Consider the following 17,257-nt stretch of genomic DNA (forward strand, 5'->3'; position numbering starts at 1 on the left):
CACTATATACACTACCAAATGTAAAATAGATAGCTAGTGGGAAGGAGCCGCATAGCACAGGGAGATCAGCTCGGTGCTTTGTGACCACCTAGAGGGGTGGGATAGGGAGGGTGGGAGGGAGATGCAAGAGGGAGGAGATATGGGAATATATGTATATGTATAGCTGATTCACTTTGTTATAAAGCAGAAACTAACACCATTGTAAAGCAATTATACTCCAATAATAAAGAAGTTAAAAAAAAAAGAAAATAAACTTGAATTCTAAGGAAGTATTTATTTCATGTCTGTATTTCCCCAAAAAAACCTTTTTAAAAATTATACTTAATGTTTTTTAATAAAAAGTTATTACTTGTCTATTATAAATTTTTTAGCTAAAAAAACTTATTAAAAATCTCTTGTAATCTGTCCACCCAGATATAACCTTTGTTAACATTTTAGAATATAGCCTTTTCCTATGGATATATGTATATATAATCAATTAACTTTTGGGAAACCTTTTGGAAAGATACATTTTAGTGCAGTGCAAAGAACACTGAAATTGGCTGCATTACCTACTAGCTGTTACCTGGGAAAAATCACTTAACCTTCCTGAGCCTCAGTTTGCTCATCTGTAAAATGGAGATGATTTCCACATCAAGTTATCATGAGGTTTAAATGAAAACTTCATGTGAAAACAACAGTGTCTGACACAAAACAGATGCAAATTGTTACATTTTCTTTTCCACTCTTCCCTAGAAATGTTATTAAGGATTATTATTTTTATAAGAGTTTAAAGAATTAGGGATTTTATTTTTTTTTTTCAATTCAGTGCCATATGAAGGCTCAGAAGAGGGGTAAAGAACAACAGCTTGACATTATGAACAAGCAGTACAAACAACTTGAAAGTCGTTTGGATGAGATACTTTCTAGAATTGCTAAAGAAACTGAAGAGATTAAGGACCTTGAACAACAGCTTACTGAAGGTGAGAATTTAAGTATGATTTAAGGTAAATCAGATTCAGTGTTAATAAAAGACAAATAACAGGCATTAATCCAGATATTAGCTGAATATGCTTCAGCTGTTAGTACTAGTATTTGATAGGGAAATATTTGCAGAGTACTCAAAAATGTTTAATAAAATTAAAAATTTTTATTTTAGTTTTCTTGGGTTGATGTCCTAGTGAGTCAGGTCACTATGGCAAGAAATCCGTACATTATCATGATAAACTCTGGCATGTGATTGTCTTCTTCTAAGGCCTAAAATCTTTTCAGGAGCAAAGAGTCCGTTGATATCAGGCATTCGGTGTCTGGTTATAAGGAGACTGCAGAAAGAATTTTAGGATCTATTTTTGCAGTGCAAATTTCAATTGTGACATTGCTGGGAATTCCCAGGTGGTCCAGTGGTTAGGACTCTTTTGCTTTTACTGCCATGGGCCCAGATTCAATCCCTAGTTGGGGAACTAAGATCCCACAAGCTGCACGGTGTGGCCAAAAAAGAAAATTTTTTAAATAAATAATAAAAATAGATCTTCCACCCATTTAAAAAAATCATTTAAAAAAATGTGACATTGCCATAATAGTGGAAGAGGAAGATAATAGACTGTAAGTGATGAGAGCCTTGGCTTGTGGTAAAAAGACCCCAGTCCTTGTTTTGCCATTATCAGCTGTGTTACCTGGGATAAATTATTTCTGTCACGATCATTAGTTTGGGGAAGATTAAATGAAATAGTGTTCGTGAAGTGCCTGGACATAGTAAACCCAATATATGGTTTGTTTGTTTTTATAAGTCTTCAGGTTACAGGTTAATGCTGCTAGTCTGGGATTTGACTTGGTTTTGTTTTGTGTGTCTAGCAGCAAGAACTGTTTTGTTGCACACTTTTCGTTATTTTATTTGGAAATCACTACTTTAAACTTTTTATAACATGTATTAAGCATTTCATAAGCAATGCCAATGAATATACTATTTTTATTGTGTACCTGCTTAATACTCCTGTACCATGGATAATAGGGGGGAAAGCTATTACTATATCTTGAAAATGAAATCTAAGATAGTAGGAAATAATTGAAAGCTTAAAATTTCATTCTTAGCTAGTAACAATAGCTAAGGAGACTAAATGCAGTAATTATGTATCTTGAAAGCATTTTCTTATATATATTATCGTCTTCCCTTTCTTCGTCTTGCTTAGGCCAGATAGCAGCAAATGAAGCCCTGAAGAAGGACTTAGAAGGTGTCATCAGTGGGTTGCAAGAATACCTGGGGACTGTCAAAGGGCAGGCTACTCAGGCCCAGAATGAGTGCAGAAGGCTACAGGATGAGAAAGAGACATTGCTGCAGAGATTGACTGAGGTCAAGCAGGAAAGGGACCAACTGGAAATAGTTGCCTTAGATGCAGAAAATATGAGGAAGGTATGACTTGTTTCTTCTTGTCTGTTTTCCTTACCTTCAGAAGTGGATGATGTCCAAGTTAAGTTAGTTAAGGAAGTTAGCCACAGTGCAATTATAAGTGGCAAAAGTGTTAGGGGCTATTTAGTGTTTTGGGGTTTTTTTTCCCTTTAGTTGTGATACACGTGGAAGCATTATTTTTCCCTTACTAAGAAAAGGAAGATTATTTTAGCTGAATTGCTATCCCTGAAAAGTATTGTGATCAAATAACTCTAAAGAATAAGAAATTATAGCTATTACAAATACTGTATTAGATGTTCATATTTTGTTATTTGTGTAGCAAAATTAAGCATAACATAATTTTTCTTATTCTTGTTGCTGTTACTTCATAATTGTAGTATTATTTTACAGATAACAAAACAGACACAGCATTGTAAATTATACCCTTCCATGCTTGATTTGTTGACATTCATTTGGAGATTTCACTTGCTCTGTTTTAGTTGTTTGGTAAACTTTACATTGCAGGAGAACCCAGATTCCCAAACCTCATCCTCAGTAGGGCTGGCTTTGGAAATTTGAATTAATTTGTTTTAATGTTATGAAATTTATCAGACATATAAGAATATCAAAAATATTTAACACTATGTACTCACAGCTTAAAAACTAAAACATACAGATATATTTGAAACCCTCTGTGTACCCCTCCCAGAGGTAGCAAAATCCTGAATATGGTTATCATTTCCCTCTATCTCTCTTTTATTATATGTGTATCCATCTATAAACAATACGTATTATAGTTTTGCATAATTTTAGGATTTATATAAAAAGTACATAATGTATTCTTTGGCTACTTCCTTTCTTCCTTCATGTTTATGTTTTTGAGAATTATGCAAGTTGATACATGTAGCTCTATTTTTATTGATGTATATAGCATCCCATTGTATGTGCCTACCACAAATTTATTGCTTATTCATTCTCCTCTTGGGGGATATTGAGGTGGTTTCCATTCTTTTGCTATTACAATATTGAGAGTGACATTCTTACACACATCCTGAGCATGGGGACTGTGTTCACAGTGGAACTGTGAGTCAGAGTGTACGTGCCTTCTCAGCTTCACTAGATATTGTCAAATTACTGTCCATAGTGATTTTGTGAATTTCTGTTCCCCCCAGCAGTGTGAAGGGCTACCATTACACCACATCCTTGACATCACCTTAATGTTATCTAACTTTTATTTTGTAAGCCTTAATTTTGAAATAATTTCAAGCTTACAGGAGAGTTGCAAGAATAGCTCACTATACCTTCCATTCAGAGTCACCAATTTATTTTGCCACATTTGCTTTCTGTCTCATATAAAATTTTACATGATTTTATATACATTGTTATATAAATTTTTTTCTTAATCATTTTAGAATTAGCGGTAGACATCATGCTCTTTAGCTTCTAAATATTTCAGTATGTTTCCTGAGAACAAGGACATTTTCTAAGATAAACACAGAATAAAGATCAAATTCAGGAAATTTAACATTTTGTCAGACTTAGTGTTTGCCAATGTGCTGAGTTTGAAATGATGTCTTTTTTATGAAAATTTTTACATTTACAGGAAAGTTGAAAGAATAATTCATTGAGCATCTATGTGCTCTCTTAGATTCAACAAATATTTTTCTATATCTTTTTTTTTTGCTGGGTCATTTGAAAATTGCAGATATTATGACATCATCCCTTCAGTACATATCTCTTAAAAATGAGGACATTTTCCTACATCAGTGCAATACCATTATTATACCTAGGAAAATTAACAGCAATTCCCTAATATTATCTAATATCTGAGCCATATTCACATTTTCCCAATTGTGCCAAGAATGTCTTTCATGGTGCGCGCACGCGCGCGCGTGTGTGTGTGTAGAATCCAGCTGGTAGTTCTGTAGCGTGTCCCACGTTCTGGATTTATCTGATTGTTTCCTCATGGTTTGTTTAACTTGTTTTTCTATGCTCTGTGCAAAATTGTGTCTTGTTTTAACTGCATTTTCACTTGATTACTGGAGATGTTAAGTACTTTTCATCTGTTTATTTGCCATTCAGTTTTTCTCTTCAGTGAAATCCCTATTCATATTCTTTGCCCATTTTTTCTATTGGATTGTCTGTTTCTTAATGATTTGTAGGAACTTTTTATATATTCTGGATATTAATCCTCTGTTGGTTATAAGTAGTGTCTGCATTTTGGACAAGCAACCCATATGATTCAGATGCCAGGTGGTCTTTTGATCCCTTACTGAGAAACTCTTCTATAGAAGTTCTTACCACAGGATTCTCCTCTTTAATCAGAATAGTTTAATTCTTCAAGATTCCAAATAAACAGGTGAAAGCTATAATGTGTAATCATAAAAAAATAGGCTAAAATGAATCAGAACTGTGGTATGCTAATCAACAGGTACTTATATTCTTGTTAACACTCGTTTAAGCTTCTCTCTCATCCTTAATATTAGAGAGTGCTAGTCCCATTTTGTTCTTCTGATAAGTGAACATACTGTGGTTTAACAGGAAGAGTGTGGGCTTTGGAGTCAGAAATCTCAGTTCATATTCTGACTCTGTCCTTTTTTTAGCTGCACAGCTCTGTGCTGTTTACTTAGATCTTCATTCTCCATTTCCTCATCTATAAAACGGGGATAATACTTTACCTTACACAGTTACTGTGAGGATGTAATTAAATAATGAATGTGAAAACATTTATTCCAGTGTCTGAAGGAAAATAGGCCTTAAATTTTATCCTCCTCTCTTCTTTCTTCTTACGAATACATAAGACTCATTTAAAGTATCACACAACTGGTTACTTTGGAAAACATGTTGTAGCTTACTGATTTTTCTTATTACATTTAGTCAGTGTTTTTGTTTTCCAGCCTGGATTCACACAGCCTGCGGCTTCATCGTATTGCCATTGAATACTCTGTGCCTGGCCAGCACTGGCTGGCCAGCATTTACTTTAAGTGCTCACGTTACTTATAATGACTTGCAGATGCTTAAGCAGCACACTGAGGGTTCTGTACTTAAAACACTGAATCCTTGCAGGAGCTTGCAGAGCTAGAAAGCGCCCTTCAGGAGCAGCATGAGGTGAATGCATCCCTGCAGCAGACCCAAGGAGATCTCAGTGCCTACGAGGCTGAGCTAGAGGCTCAGTTAAAAATAAAGGATGCCGAAGCCAACCAGCTCAAAGAAGAGTTGGAAAAACTAACAAGGCTCAGCCAGGTAAGTAGGAGCACAAAGCCATCTAGAAACCAAGTAGGCTGGGCCTTAACATAACAACTTTCCTTTAATTTAATCGAAGATTAAACGCTTTTTAATATAATGTATGTGGAGTGATGGGAAGAGCACATTTTTGGAGTCAGACATTCTGAGCTTAAATATGACCCATGTGTGAACATGGGCAACTCACTTCATGGCTCTGAGCCTCTGACAAATGCCTCATCATCTGTAAAGCGGGTTATGGTGAGGGTAAGTGAGACAATGGGCCTGAAAGCACCTAGCAGTTGGTAATCAATAAATTCTAGTTGTTCTTTCTCAAAACAGCTTTAAGAGACCTCTTTTAAGTTGATATTAAATTTTACTTTGCTACTTCCTGTTCTGGTTGGATGAAATACCCACTAGTTTAATTATACTTGAAAATTAGTGAAATATTTATTCATCCAGTAAATACTTATCGATTGGCCATTAAGGGCCAGGTGCCATGGATGCTGTAGGGAGTAGCACAGACATGGTTATGTCCTTGTGAAGCTGACAGTCTGGTAGGTGAAACAGGTGTCGGACAAAGAAAACGATACGGTTCTGTGCTAGGGGGGTGGTGGTCAGGGAAGACTGCCCTATGGAAATGGTGTTTCAGCCGAGACTTCAAGGGGAACTAGGATTTGGCTGTGCAGAGGGAGCAGAGGTGAAAGGGTAGAGGTAAGGGATGTGTTCTAGGCAGAGAGGCAAGGAGAGAGAGCTTAATGCATTTGAAGTGCTGAAAGTATGCCTCCAATATGCCAGGAGCGAGAAGAGGAGTAGGGAATGAGAGTGAGAGATAAGGGCAGAGAGGAAGACAGAGGCCAGTTATAATATATTCTTGATCACATTAAAATACAGTTTTGTTTAGCTATTAGCCAAATGGGTTGCATCTTCCTCCAGGAAGCCCACCCTCACCTTCTGTTATGCCTGCTGAAAATCTGGATTCGGGACTCTACTTTGTTTTTCCTTTAACCTGTGCTCAGTCAAAGCATTTTAGCTTGTGTATGAAATCATCTATTTAGATTGTCTGTCTCTCCTGCTAGACTCAGAGCACAGTGAATGCCCAGATTGTAGATGCCTGTTTCAGTGCCTGGCACATGAGGAGGGTCAATAGGTTCTAACTGGATGAAAGTTAAATAAAATAAGATAGTTCGAAACAGGCACATGAAAAGATGCTCAACATCGCTAATTATTAGAGAAATGCAAATCAAAACTACAATGAGGTACCACTTCACACTGGTCAGAATGGCCATCATCTACAAATAATAAATGCTGGAGAGGGTGTGGAGAAAAGGAAACCCTCCTACACTGTTGGGGGAATGTAAATTGGTGCAGTCACTATGGAGAAGTGGAGGTTCCTTAAAAAACTAAAAATAGAGTTACTGTATCATCCAGCAATCCCACTCCTGGGCATATATCTGGAAAAGATGAAAACTAATTCGAAAAGATACATGGACCCCAGTGTTCATAGCAGCACTATTTACAATAGCCAAGACATGGGAGCAACCTAAATGTCCATCGACATATGTATGGATAAAGATGTAGTATTTATACACAATGGAATATTACTCAGCTGTAAAAAAAAAAATGAAATAGTGCCATTTGCAGCAACATAGATGGGCCCAGAGATTATCATACTAAGTGAAGTAAATCAGACAGAGAAAGACGACTGTCATATGATATCACTTATATGTGGAATCTAAAAAAATGATACAAATGAACTTATTTACAAAACAGAAAGAGACTCACAGACATAGAAAACAAACTTATGGTTACCAAAGGGGAAAGGGGGGAGGAGGGATAAATTGGGAATTTGGGATTAACATATACACACTACTGTATATAAAATAGGGAAACAACAAGGACCTACTATATAGCACAGGGAACTATATGCAATATCTTGTATTGATAATAACCTATAATGGAAAAGAATCTGAAAAAGAATAGATATATATTTGTATAACTGAATCACTTTGCTGTATACTGAAACATTGTAAATCAACTATAATTTAAAATTAATTAATCATTAAAAAAAATAAGATAGTTTGAATCCCAGGAATTCATGTAAAATGGCATTCATATGATTAGAAAAGGATATAAAAATAGGCTTATTATAATAATTGTAATTACTTTGTGTTCCTTTACTTACTAGATACCAAATGATATCAAATGACCATTTGCCAGTTGTCAGTGTTATATTTCTTAAGAGTACCAAGCTTTATAAAACTATAGTTGACCTGATCAGAGTGTGGAAAACAAGAGGTTGGGAAGGAAACAATTAAAATAACAGTAAATACATATTTTTAAATAATAGTAAATACAATTTCTGGATAGCATCTTCTTTGAAATAAATTTTCAAAAGTTTTTAAGCAAGCCCTTACTGGCTTAAAATCCATTGTCTTTTGTACTTCCATTGTCCTTTTTTTTTTTTTCTTATAAGTCTTGACAAAAATATTACAGCAGCCTGGCCTTTTCACAAATTCATATGGTATTGAAAGGGACATTCCTTTCCTTGCATCAGGACTGCCAAGATTGGTCTTCAAACCACACATCGAGATTGTGGAGCATAACCGATCTTCTCTCTCTGCTTTACAGATCTATGATTGGTACCCTTTAGTTATATGAAATCACTTGTGATGCTTGTTAAATGCAGATTCCTGGGACTTGCCCTAGAAATTCTGCCCATCAAGTCTGAGAGGGAGTCCAGGCATCTGTATTTTTAACAGGTGCAGCAAGTGATTTTGATGCAGGTATTTGAGGACCATAGTGTCAGAAATATTGGTCTAAGGGAAAAGAGCAGTAACTGTTGAGTCACTCACAGAGCTTTTAAAGGCTCACTTCTGGAGATTCTGAATTGGTGTATCTGGGCTGAGCTGATTCTGATGCTTGCTCTTCCTTATGTATTAATAGTTTAAGGAGGCATGTGAAAAACTTACCTTGGGCTTTTAAACTTGGGGGTACAAATGTAAAACTGAGTTGTTATAAAACCAAAGCTCCCAAGGGATTGCATGTGTATGTAAATTTATTTATGCCTTATTAGATCATAAATTATTGCTATTTTACTTTTTTTGTATCATCGCTTCCTATGGCAATAGTTAGAACAATCAGCTGTTCAAACAGAACTTGAGAAAGAAAAGCAAGCCCTCAAGAACGCACTCGGAAAAGCCCAGCTCTCAGAAGAAAAGGAACAAGAAAATAGTGAGCTCCGCACCCAACTTAAACAGCTGCAGGTAGAGACTTATTGGCTCCCAATACATTCTTATATGGGACACCCAAAGATGTTGCCATCTTTATGTCAGACACTTCACAACCTGCTCTTACATGTAGTAAGCTACTTGAGTTATTAGAAAAAAGGACTTCTGGATGGGATAGTACCATACCTCTGTTGCGATTATTTTAAGATTACTAATATGCATATCCTTTGTGTTGTTATTATGGTGCTAAGAGATAGAGGCAGTGTCGATAGTAAACAGAGAACACTAGGTAAACTCATGGAGGACAGCAGTACCTTGCATTTCCGCTAGAAGCGGCTTTGTTACCAGACTGAGCTAAAATTATCAGATTGATGCATTCTTCTTCCACTGAAATATCTTTGTAATTATCCAGGAATTTAACTAGAATGAGTTGCAGTAGAACTTCTTAATTGTAAAGTTTTCAGTCTCCTTCTCAGAAGGAATGTCATTAAAAATGCAGTCATTTTACATTTTTGAGAGTTTTCTTTGGCAGACTATTTTTATAGCTATTGTCACAATAATCTGCCCGACAAACTGCCCAAGAAGCAAGTGGACAGGATTTTCCAGGTAATTAAACGCTCTCAAAGAGGACATACGTCTGAACAAACAAGTACCTGGATCAACACGCAGGTTTCCAGATCTGTGAGGTCAGGGGTCACTTAGCTGACGTAGGTGGCAGCTGTTATACTTCACCAGAAATCAGGGGGCAGAGTTATTGTGGTTTGGGGGAAGGCTCCAAATATTCATCTAGGGGGATTTGTGACAAATAAGACTAAACTCACCCAAATTCTCTCTCTCTTCTTCCAATGCCTTGAATATTTTTTTCTCAAAGTTTAAGAAAATCTAGTTACCTAGAATTTAATTTTTACTGCTATCATTTCAGCTTCTGAAGTAAATATCATAAAAGATATACATGTTTTCCATTCTTGTGTGTGTTGTGTGTGTGTATTGGGTGTTCACTGGATTATTATTTTTTATTTTTACCTTGGAAATTTTCAAATAATCACAGAATCGGAGAGAAGATAGCCTTATGCCCTTTCGTTTACTCAGCTTAAAGAATTGTCAACATTCTGCTGTTCTTATTTCAATTAATGCACATTTTTTTTTTTTTTGCTGGAATATTTTAAAGAAAATCTCATACATCTTTATTTCAACCATAAATACTTCAGTACACATCTATTAAAGAACAGGACTTCAGGGGTCTCTCTCCAAGGTAGAAATTGAGGTCAGCTTTCCAGAATGCTGGTCCATGCTGTAAGACTCTCTTAGTTGGAACTAGGTCCTTTGGTTACTTGGCCTACTGACCTCCTGATGCGGAGTACAAGTTAAACTCACTCTACATTTATCTTTGTCAGAAATCATTTAGTTGCAGTGAACCAAAACCTACTAACAACACTAGCTCAAGGAAGGAGACAGGCAGCTTGCTGGTGACCAGAGCTGCTCTGATAACCTTCCAGGGCCTGTGTGGCTCTCATTTCTCCTCTGTCTCCCTGGGCATTGCATTTGGCCCAGCATCAACCCCAGCCCCAAGCTGACATAACCTTACAGGTCTAGCTCTCATACAGACTTGCTGGACTGGATCTTGGTTCATATTTTGGAGAGGGAGAGAACTTGTTTTCTGGCTAGTCAGTGGATTGGCTGTCCTTGGGTCAGATCACCTGTGGCCAGGATTAGAAAGTAGTGCAAATATGGTGGACAGGCACGTTCATTGCAATGCTAATTCTCCAACTTAGTTAACAGTGTTAAAAAAAAAAAAACCAAAAAACCTAATGTTATACCAAGTTTGAAGAAAATCAATTAAGTAGAATATAGGTATTCAGGGGAATATAGTTAATAGTTTAGGACATAGAACTATTTTTCTGTACAATTTAGGGAAATTTTAGCAGTTTCTTTTTACTTGAAAGAGGTACTGTCTGGATTTAATTCTGGGGTCTAGTTATGTTCATTAGTTTCTTAGTGAAAATATCCTAGCATATAACAAATACTCCCATAGAGAATTGTAAGCTATTAGAGAACTTCAGTATTAGATGTTCCACTTTTCAGTTGATTGGCAGATAAAGCTGAGTATTATGGGAAGGTGTTTTTTGTTTTTTCTAAGTTTGAATTATGTATATTCTCAAGCATATTCAAAAATAGAATACTAAAATGAATCCTTATGTATATATCACTCATCTTCAACAGTTTCAACACATGGACTACCTTACTTCATCTATAACACATGGCCAGTCTTATTTCATCTATAATACCCTCCACACCTCACCCCTCACACTTGTTCACACACTGAATTATTTTGAAGTAAATCCAAAACATCTGATTTTATCTGTAAATACTGTACTATTGTATGTATCTCTAAAAAATAAGGCTTTAAAAAAGAAGCATAGGGTAGTTCCCTGGTGGCCTAGTGGTTATTAGGATTCCGAGCTTTCACTGCTATGGCCCGGCTTCAATCTCTGGTCAGGGAACTGTGATCCCGCAAGCTACGCAGCATGGCCAGAAAAAAAAAAGAGGCATAAACATGGATACTATCATTACACCTTAAAATTACAATAACTCCTGGGCTTCCCTGGTGGCGCAGTGGTTGAGAGTCCGCCTGCCGATGCAGGGGACACAGGTTCGTGCTCCAGTCCGGGAAGATCCCACATGCTGCAGAGCGGCTGGGCCCGTGAGCCATGGCCGCTGAGCCTGCGCGTCTGGAGCCTGTGCTCCGCAACGGGAGAGGCCACAACACTGAGAGGCCCGCGTACCACAAAAAAAAAAAAAAAATTACAATAACTCCCTAATATCGTCAAATACCTTAAGTATACAAAATGTTCAAATTATAAATTTTTTAGAAGTGTTATGTTGGAATCAGAATCCAAATAAGGTGCACACATTGCATTTGGATGACTTGACTCTTGTCTCCTGTAATCTATAGTTTTGCTCCTTTTTTTTCTCTTTGTTACATACTAAAGAAAACCAGGTCTTTGTCCTGTAGAGTTTCCCATAGTCTAGATTTTGGTGGTTGCATCCCCATGGCATTGATTAACATGTTCTTATGTCACATATGGAGGCTTATTTAGATTCAAGTTATTTACTCTTTGGCAAGAAGACAGTCTTAGGTAGTGTTCATACGTACTTTTTTGCATCACGTCAGGACACATCGTAATGCCTGTTTGTGTCTTTTGTGACTTCGGATTAATCAAAAGATTCAGATATTGTCGGCCATAGTGCAAAGGGTTTTTAAAAAATTGGTAAAGGGAGTTGACTGGAACTGTTATATGGTAAATAACATGGGCTGTGTGTGTGTGTATTTGGGTGTATTTTTTATTCTGTTTTGGTAATTTTTACCCCTCTCCATTTTACCCCCTCCACAGCATGACAATAACCTGTTAAAACAGCAACTTAAAGATTTCCAGAATCACCTTAACCATGTAGTTGATGGTTTGATTCGTCCAGAAGAAGTGGCAGCTCGTGTAGATGAGCTAAGGAGAAAACTGAAATCAGGAGCTGGGGAGATGAGGTAATGGAAACTCGAGACCTCCAGGTAGAGAGTGGGCTGAGTTGTGAATGTGGGGTTCAATGATGAAATCACCTTTCCAACTACTGTTAATGGCTGAGTTCTTTTGTAAGGTTTCCCTTTTCCCTTATCATATTACCATGATTGAGACACAGATTGCTTAATTCAAGTGTCTGTCACTGATTTTTTTGATCTTTCGTACTTTTTGGTATTATTTAATTTAAAAAACACAAAGGTTTTACGAGTAACTCATTCTTGAAAGCTTACTGCAGATGGTCAGGAAGTAGAGTCACATTATGCATTTTAAATAGAAAACAAATATCGAAAGAAAACTGAGGCTAATTTGAATATATGAAATGGACATTTATTCTTTGAACACACATTGTCAGCCTGACAGGAGCCTGTGCTTTCAGAGTGGCAACAGTCATTTAATAAAACAATGATCTGCACTCAGGAGGTGCACAGTAATTTGCTACGGATTGACACCAGTCCCATTCCTCACAACTCTTTTTACTTCTGCACTAATTTTACCGGCATGTTTGCACCCAGCATCCAGCATCAAAAATAAAATGTCACACTTATACCATCTTTTTTTTCCCCCCCTTACCAGAATCCATAGTCCTTCAGATGTCTTAGGGAAAAGTCTCGCTGATTTGCAGAAACAGTTCAGTGAAATCCTTACACGTTCCCAGTGGGAAAAAGAGGAAGCTCAAGTGAGAGAGAGAAAACTCCAAGAAGAAGTGGCTCTGCATCAGGAGAAGCTGGCCAGCGGACAAGAAGAGTTCAGGCAGGCCTGTGAGAGAGCCCTTGAAGCAAGAGTAAGAGAAGGGCAAGAGGCAGCTAGAGGGAAGTGTTCAGAAAACATTCATATTTTTCAGCAAATTACAGTGCTTCCTTTCTCATGTAAATACAGTGTAGGGAATTCCCGGGTGGTCCAGTGGTTAAGATTCCTTGCTTTCACTGCCCAGGGCCAGGGTTCGATCCCTGATGGGGAACTAAGATCCCACAAGCTGCGTGGCACAGCCAAAAAAAAAAAAGAAAGAAAGAAAGAAAGAAAATAGTGTCTGTTATGTAGATTATACCTTAATAAAGGTATACCTTTATAAGGTATACCTTTATTAAGGTATAATTAATAAAGGTATAATTTTTTTAAATACAGTGTAATTGTTGTTAGTTTCACTCCTAATAAGTCAAACTAGGTGTGACTAAAATTCAACTCTAAATGTGGTTACTGATGTCAAAGTCAGGCTTCTTTGTGACACTGTGTTTTCCTTGTTTTGGAAGCAAGTGAGAGATGTTTCTTAACGTGCAAGTGGATAATCCAACATCGCTAGAGTGTAGTATAGTGCCAGAATCTGAGTTTTTGATGTAATTATTTTCATGATGAGGCAAACATTAAAATGGATCCTAGAGAGCAGTTGTGATAAAGCCACATCCGCAGTAACTCAGTAGCACAGTATTTCATTTTACTCTTTAGTAAAATGAAACATAATCCTCTAGAAGGTTTTTGTTTTGCTCAAAACATACTTTGCTTAAAAATCATCTTTGAAACTTGATTTCTTCACAGATTAATTTTGACAAGAGGCAACACAAAGCAAGAATTCAGCAATTAGAGAATGAAATTCACTATTTACAAGAAAATCTAAAAAGTATGGAGGAAATCCAAGGCCTTACAGATCTCCAACTTCAGGAAGCTGATGAAGAGAAGGAGAGAATTCTGGCCCAACTCCAAGAGTTAGAGAAGAAGGTGGGCAAGACTAGGAAAGAGACATATGAGTCCCCACTGCCAGGGTCCTGCACCCAGCAATGGGGCAGCTGAGAGGGGTGTGATCCGCGGTCACCTCTGGCTGCATTGCTGGCCCAGAGGTGGACCTGACCTAGAGAGACCTAGATGCATGTCATCGAATCAAGAGCCTGAGACAAGGGTGCCATGCTAGATGGAAGCAAGAGAATTGGGATGTAAGGAGTGACTTGAGAGTCAGTGAGGTGGGGCTTAAATGCTATTGGGATGAGTCATGCTGACAGGTTTTCAACCTTCTTGATAATCCCAGTGCATTACCCCCACCTTTTCTGTGTGTTAGGCTTTCCTGTCTTTACTTTCTTCCTTGTCCAACTTAAATTCCATGGTCTCCGACTCTCGCTGTTTTTTGCAAGTATCCTCAAATCCCTTGCTCTTTTCTCCTATCTTCTATGACAGAACTGCAGCCATCTGCTTTCTGTAGCCCTGCACCCATGGCTAAGTATTCCTGAAGAAAAAGTCACCCATCCAGGCATAGCAGTAACACTATAAATGTTTGCCACTCCCTTGCTGCACTGTTTCATACCTTCTCATGTCTCACACCTACCCTCTCCCTTCTCCCAGCCCCAGTGAATGAGTTGCTTCATGCTTCACTGAGAACCCATCAGTTCCCAAGTATTATTGAGTCTGCCTCCAAAATCTCTCTGGAATATTTGCACTTTGTCCTTCTCCAGTGCCACCACCCTCATCCAGCCATCATCTCACTTCTGGACAACTGCTGTGGCCACCTGACAGTCCCCCACTTCCACTCATGACCTGCTCCACAGAGCAGCCAACACGCTCTTCCAAAAACATGAATAGGCTCTTGTCAGCCCCTCCCCATCTCCCCGTCTCTCCAGCAGCTTCTGTTGTCTTTAGGGTAAAGACAAAAATTCTTCAGCCTCTGAGCCCTTGCATGATTCGCCTCTGTTGAGCTCTCTCCTTTTCTTACCGTGCTGCTTCTTTCAGTTCCTGACTCTTCCCAAGCTCTGTCTTCCCTCCTGGCCGTTCCTTCTCCTGGACCATGTCCCTCCACCGTTCTTCTTCCGGAAAGCCCTCCCCCCACCAATCTAGGTCTCCCCTGCTGGCCTCTCACATAGTACCTTGTTCTGTCCCTTGATAGCAGTGAGCACAGTGTTAGTTACACATTTGTCTGAGTGTTTGTTTAATACATGTCTCTCATAAGCTCCTTGAGGGCAGCAGCCAAGTCTGTTTTGTTTACCACCATATGCCCAGTGCCTGACTCCGTGATCACAAGGGGCGGGCCCATTGCTTGGTGATGGTGCCAAGAAATGTTTCTACAACAAATGAATGGATTATGATCACGAAGATTCTTGACTAAGTATACTGATTTCATTCTAAGTTATCATACAGCTTTGAGATGTTGTTATTTATTTATTCACTCAGGAGCACCTGCTGAGTACCAGGTATGGTTCTAGGCATGGGGTGTGTGAACAGAGTCCCTGCCCTCATGGGGCTTTTGTCTTAATTCATTGCTACCAAATGATTCATCTCTTTAATTAGTGTTTCTTTTATTTTAGAAGAAACTTGAAGATGCCAAATCTCAGGCACAGTTTCTTGGTTTAGATAAAGAACTGAAGAAACTAAAGAAAGCCGTGGCCGCCTCTGATAAGCTGGCCACAGCTGAGCTCACCACTGCCAAAGACCAGCTCAAGTCCCTTCATGGAACCGTTATGAAAATTAACCAGGAGCGCGCAGAGGTGACTCCCCACGTACAGAACAAGTTTCCAGCAGGGCTGCCCCTGTCAGAAAACATAGCAACTTGTATTATTGATCTCTTGTTATAGACTTTGGCTCTTTTATAAACCACCATAAAGTTGTCTGTTCCTCTTCAGACCTGAAGATTATATTTCCCTCGTCACAACCCTGCTATGGGTCCTGTACTCTATTATTGAGTCCCAAAGGAGACATCAAATGAAATATACTATCCTAATCTCAAAGTGTAGGGGTCTCTGCTTAGGGAGGCACCTGTCAATACACATCTGAACAGAGGTCTTCAAGACTTGCTGTATAACCCTTCTGAACCTCAACTTTTTGTCCTTGTCATCTCGTGCAGTCTGATGACAATATGTCACTTCACAGGGTTATTATGACTCCTGACTGAGATAAGTCTGTTATAGTCTTTATAAGATGCAAATGCTTATGAGATTAAGACAGTAAATCATAGGAGGGAAAATCTAACCATGGGGGTCCACAGAGACACCAGTCATGGAAGACTGTAGAACAGAGAAGAAAAAATTAGTCCTTGCTCTTTCTGATGCAGAACCCTGCCCACTTGGCCCCCAGAGAGTGCCAGAGTGAGCTGCCAAATCATAGGAACAGCACAGATAAGCTGGGACTTGGCACTACGTGTGCATGGAGTAGCCAGGCGGGCGATCTGATGAAAGCAGAAGACTCATTCAGAGGAAGAAAGAAATAAAGAGGGCAGCCTGCAATAGCAGTGGTGCCTTTCTCACACCTCTGTCCCTGTAGGAGCTGCAGGAAACAGAGAGGTTCAGCAGAAAGGCAGCTCAAGCCGCCAGGGATCTGACCCGAGCAGAAGCGGAGATCGAACTCCTGCAGAATCTCCTCAGGGATAAAGAGGAGCAGGTCAGTGCTGGTACCCCCATGAGACCGCCTCCTTACTGGGTACTTATCAGTTCCTAAAAGATTGAATTAGTGTAGGCGACATCTCAAAGAATTTTGAGGTGCAGCCAATAGCCAATCGGTACTTGATTCTCTGCCGTGTGCCAGGCATTGCATGGTTTAAATGTAAGGAGTAATGCAGTTCCTCGTTAGTAAAGTGTAAGTAAAAAATTATAGAATTAGAATCTTACTGCAAGGAGACATGCATCTGGGAAAGAATATTCATTGGCAACTTTGTATATGTGATTTTTTAATAGTTTCGAATTGAGATGGAGAAAGTCGAGGTAGGCACCAGAGGAGCAAACTCACAGGTGCTAGAAATCGAAAAACTGAATGAGACCATGGAGAGACAAAGGAAAGAGATCGCAAGACTGCGGAATTTACTAGACCTCACTGGGGCTGGTAAGGTATTGGGCTTTGATTTTGGTAGTGGTTTTGTAGTTCTAAAATTAAATCATCGTGTTTGTTTTTTACCTTTAGCAAAT

The 17,257-nt window shown here is 38.5% G+C and overlaps 1 protein-coding gene across 13 annotated transcripts in view; it reads left to right on the forward strand.

The window, feature by feature from the left end:
- The window catches only part of CNTRL (centriolin), an 88,745-nt gene that overhangs the window by 37,444 nt on the left and 34,044 nt on the right, over window positions 1-17,257 (forward strand). For all 13 annotated transcript variants that reach the window (XM_073806508.1, XM_073806512.1, XM_073806513.1 and 10 more), the window contains 10 exons: window positions 809-962; window positions 2,166-2,386; window positions 5,429-5,605; window positions 8,716-8,850; window positions 12,207-12,352; window positions 12,960-13,167; window positions 13,917-14,096; window positions 15,668-15,847; window positions 16,620-16,736; window positions 17,030-17,174. In XM_073806508.1, the coding sequence (XP_073662609.1) occupies window positions 809-962; window positions 2,166-2,386; window positions 5,429-5,605; window positions 8,716-8,850; window positions 12,207-12,352; window positions 12,960-13,167; window positions 13,917-14,096; window positions 15,668-15,847; window positions 16,620-16,736; window positions 17,030-17,174 (1,663 nt within the window). The remainder of the gene's footprint in view (window positions 1-808; window positions 963-2,165; window positions 2,387-5,428; window positions 5,606-8,715; window positions 8,851-12,206; window positions 12,353-12,959; window positions 13,168-13,916; window positions 14,097-15,667; window positions 15,848-16,619; window positions 16,737-17,029; window positions 17,175-17,257) is intronic.

Source organism: Tursiops truncatus, chromosome 6 (assembly GCF_011762595.2).
Source record: "Tursiops truncatus isolate mTurTru1 chromosome 6, mTurTru1.mat.Y, whole genome shotgun sequence".
Lineage (NCBI taxonomy): Eukaryota > Metazoa > Chordata > Mammalia > Artiodactyla > Delphinidae > Tursiops > Tursiops truncatus.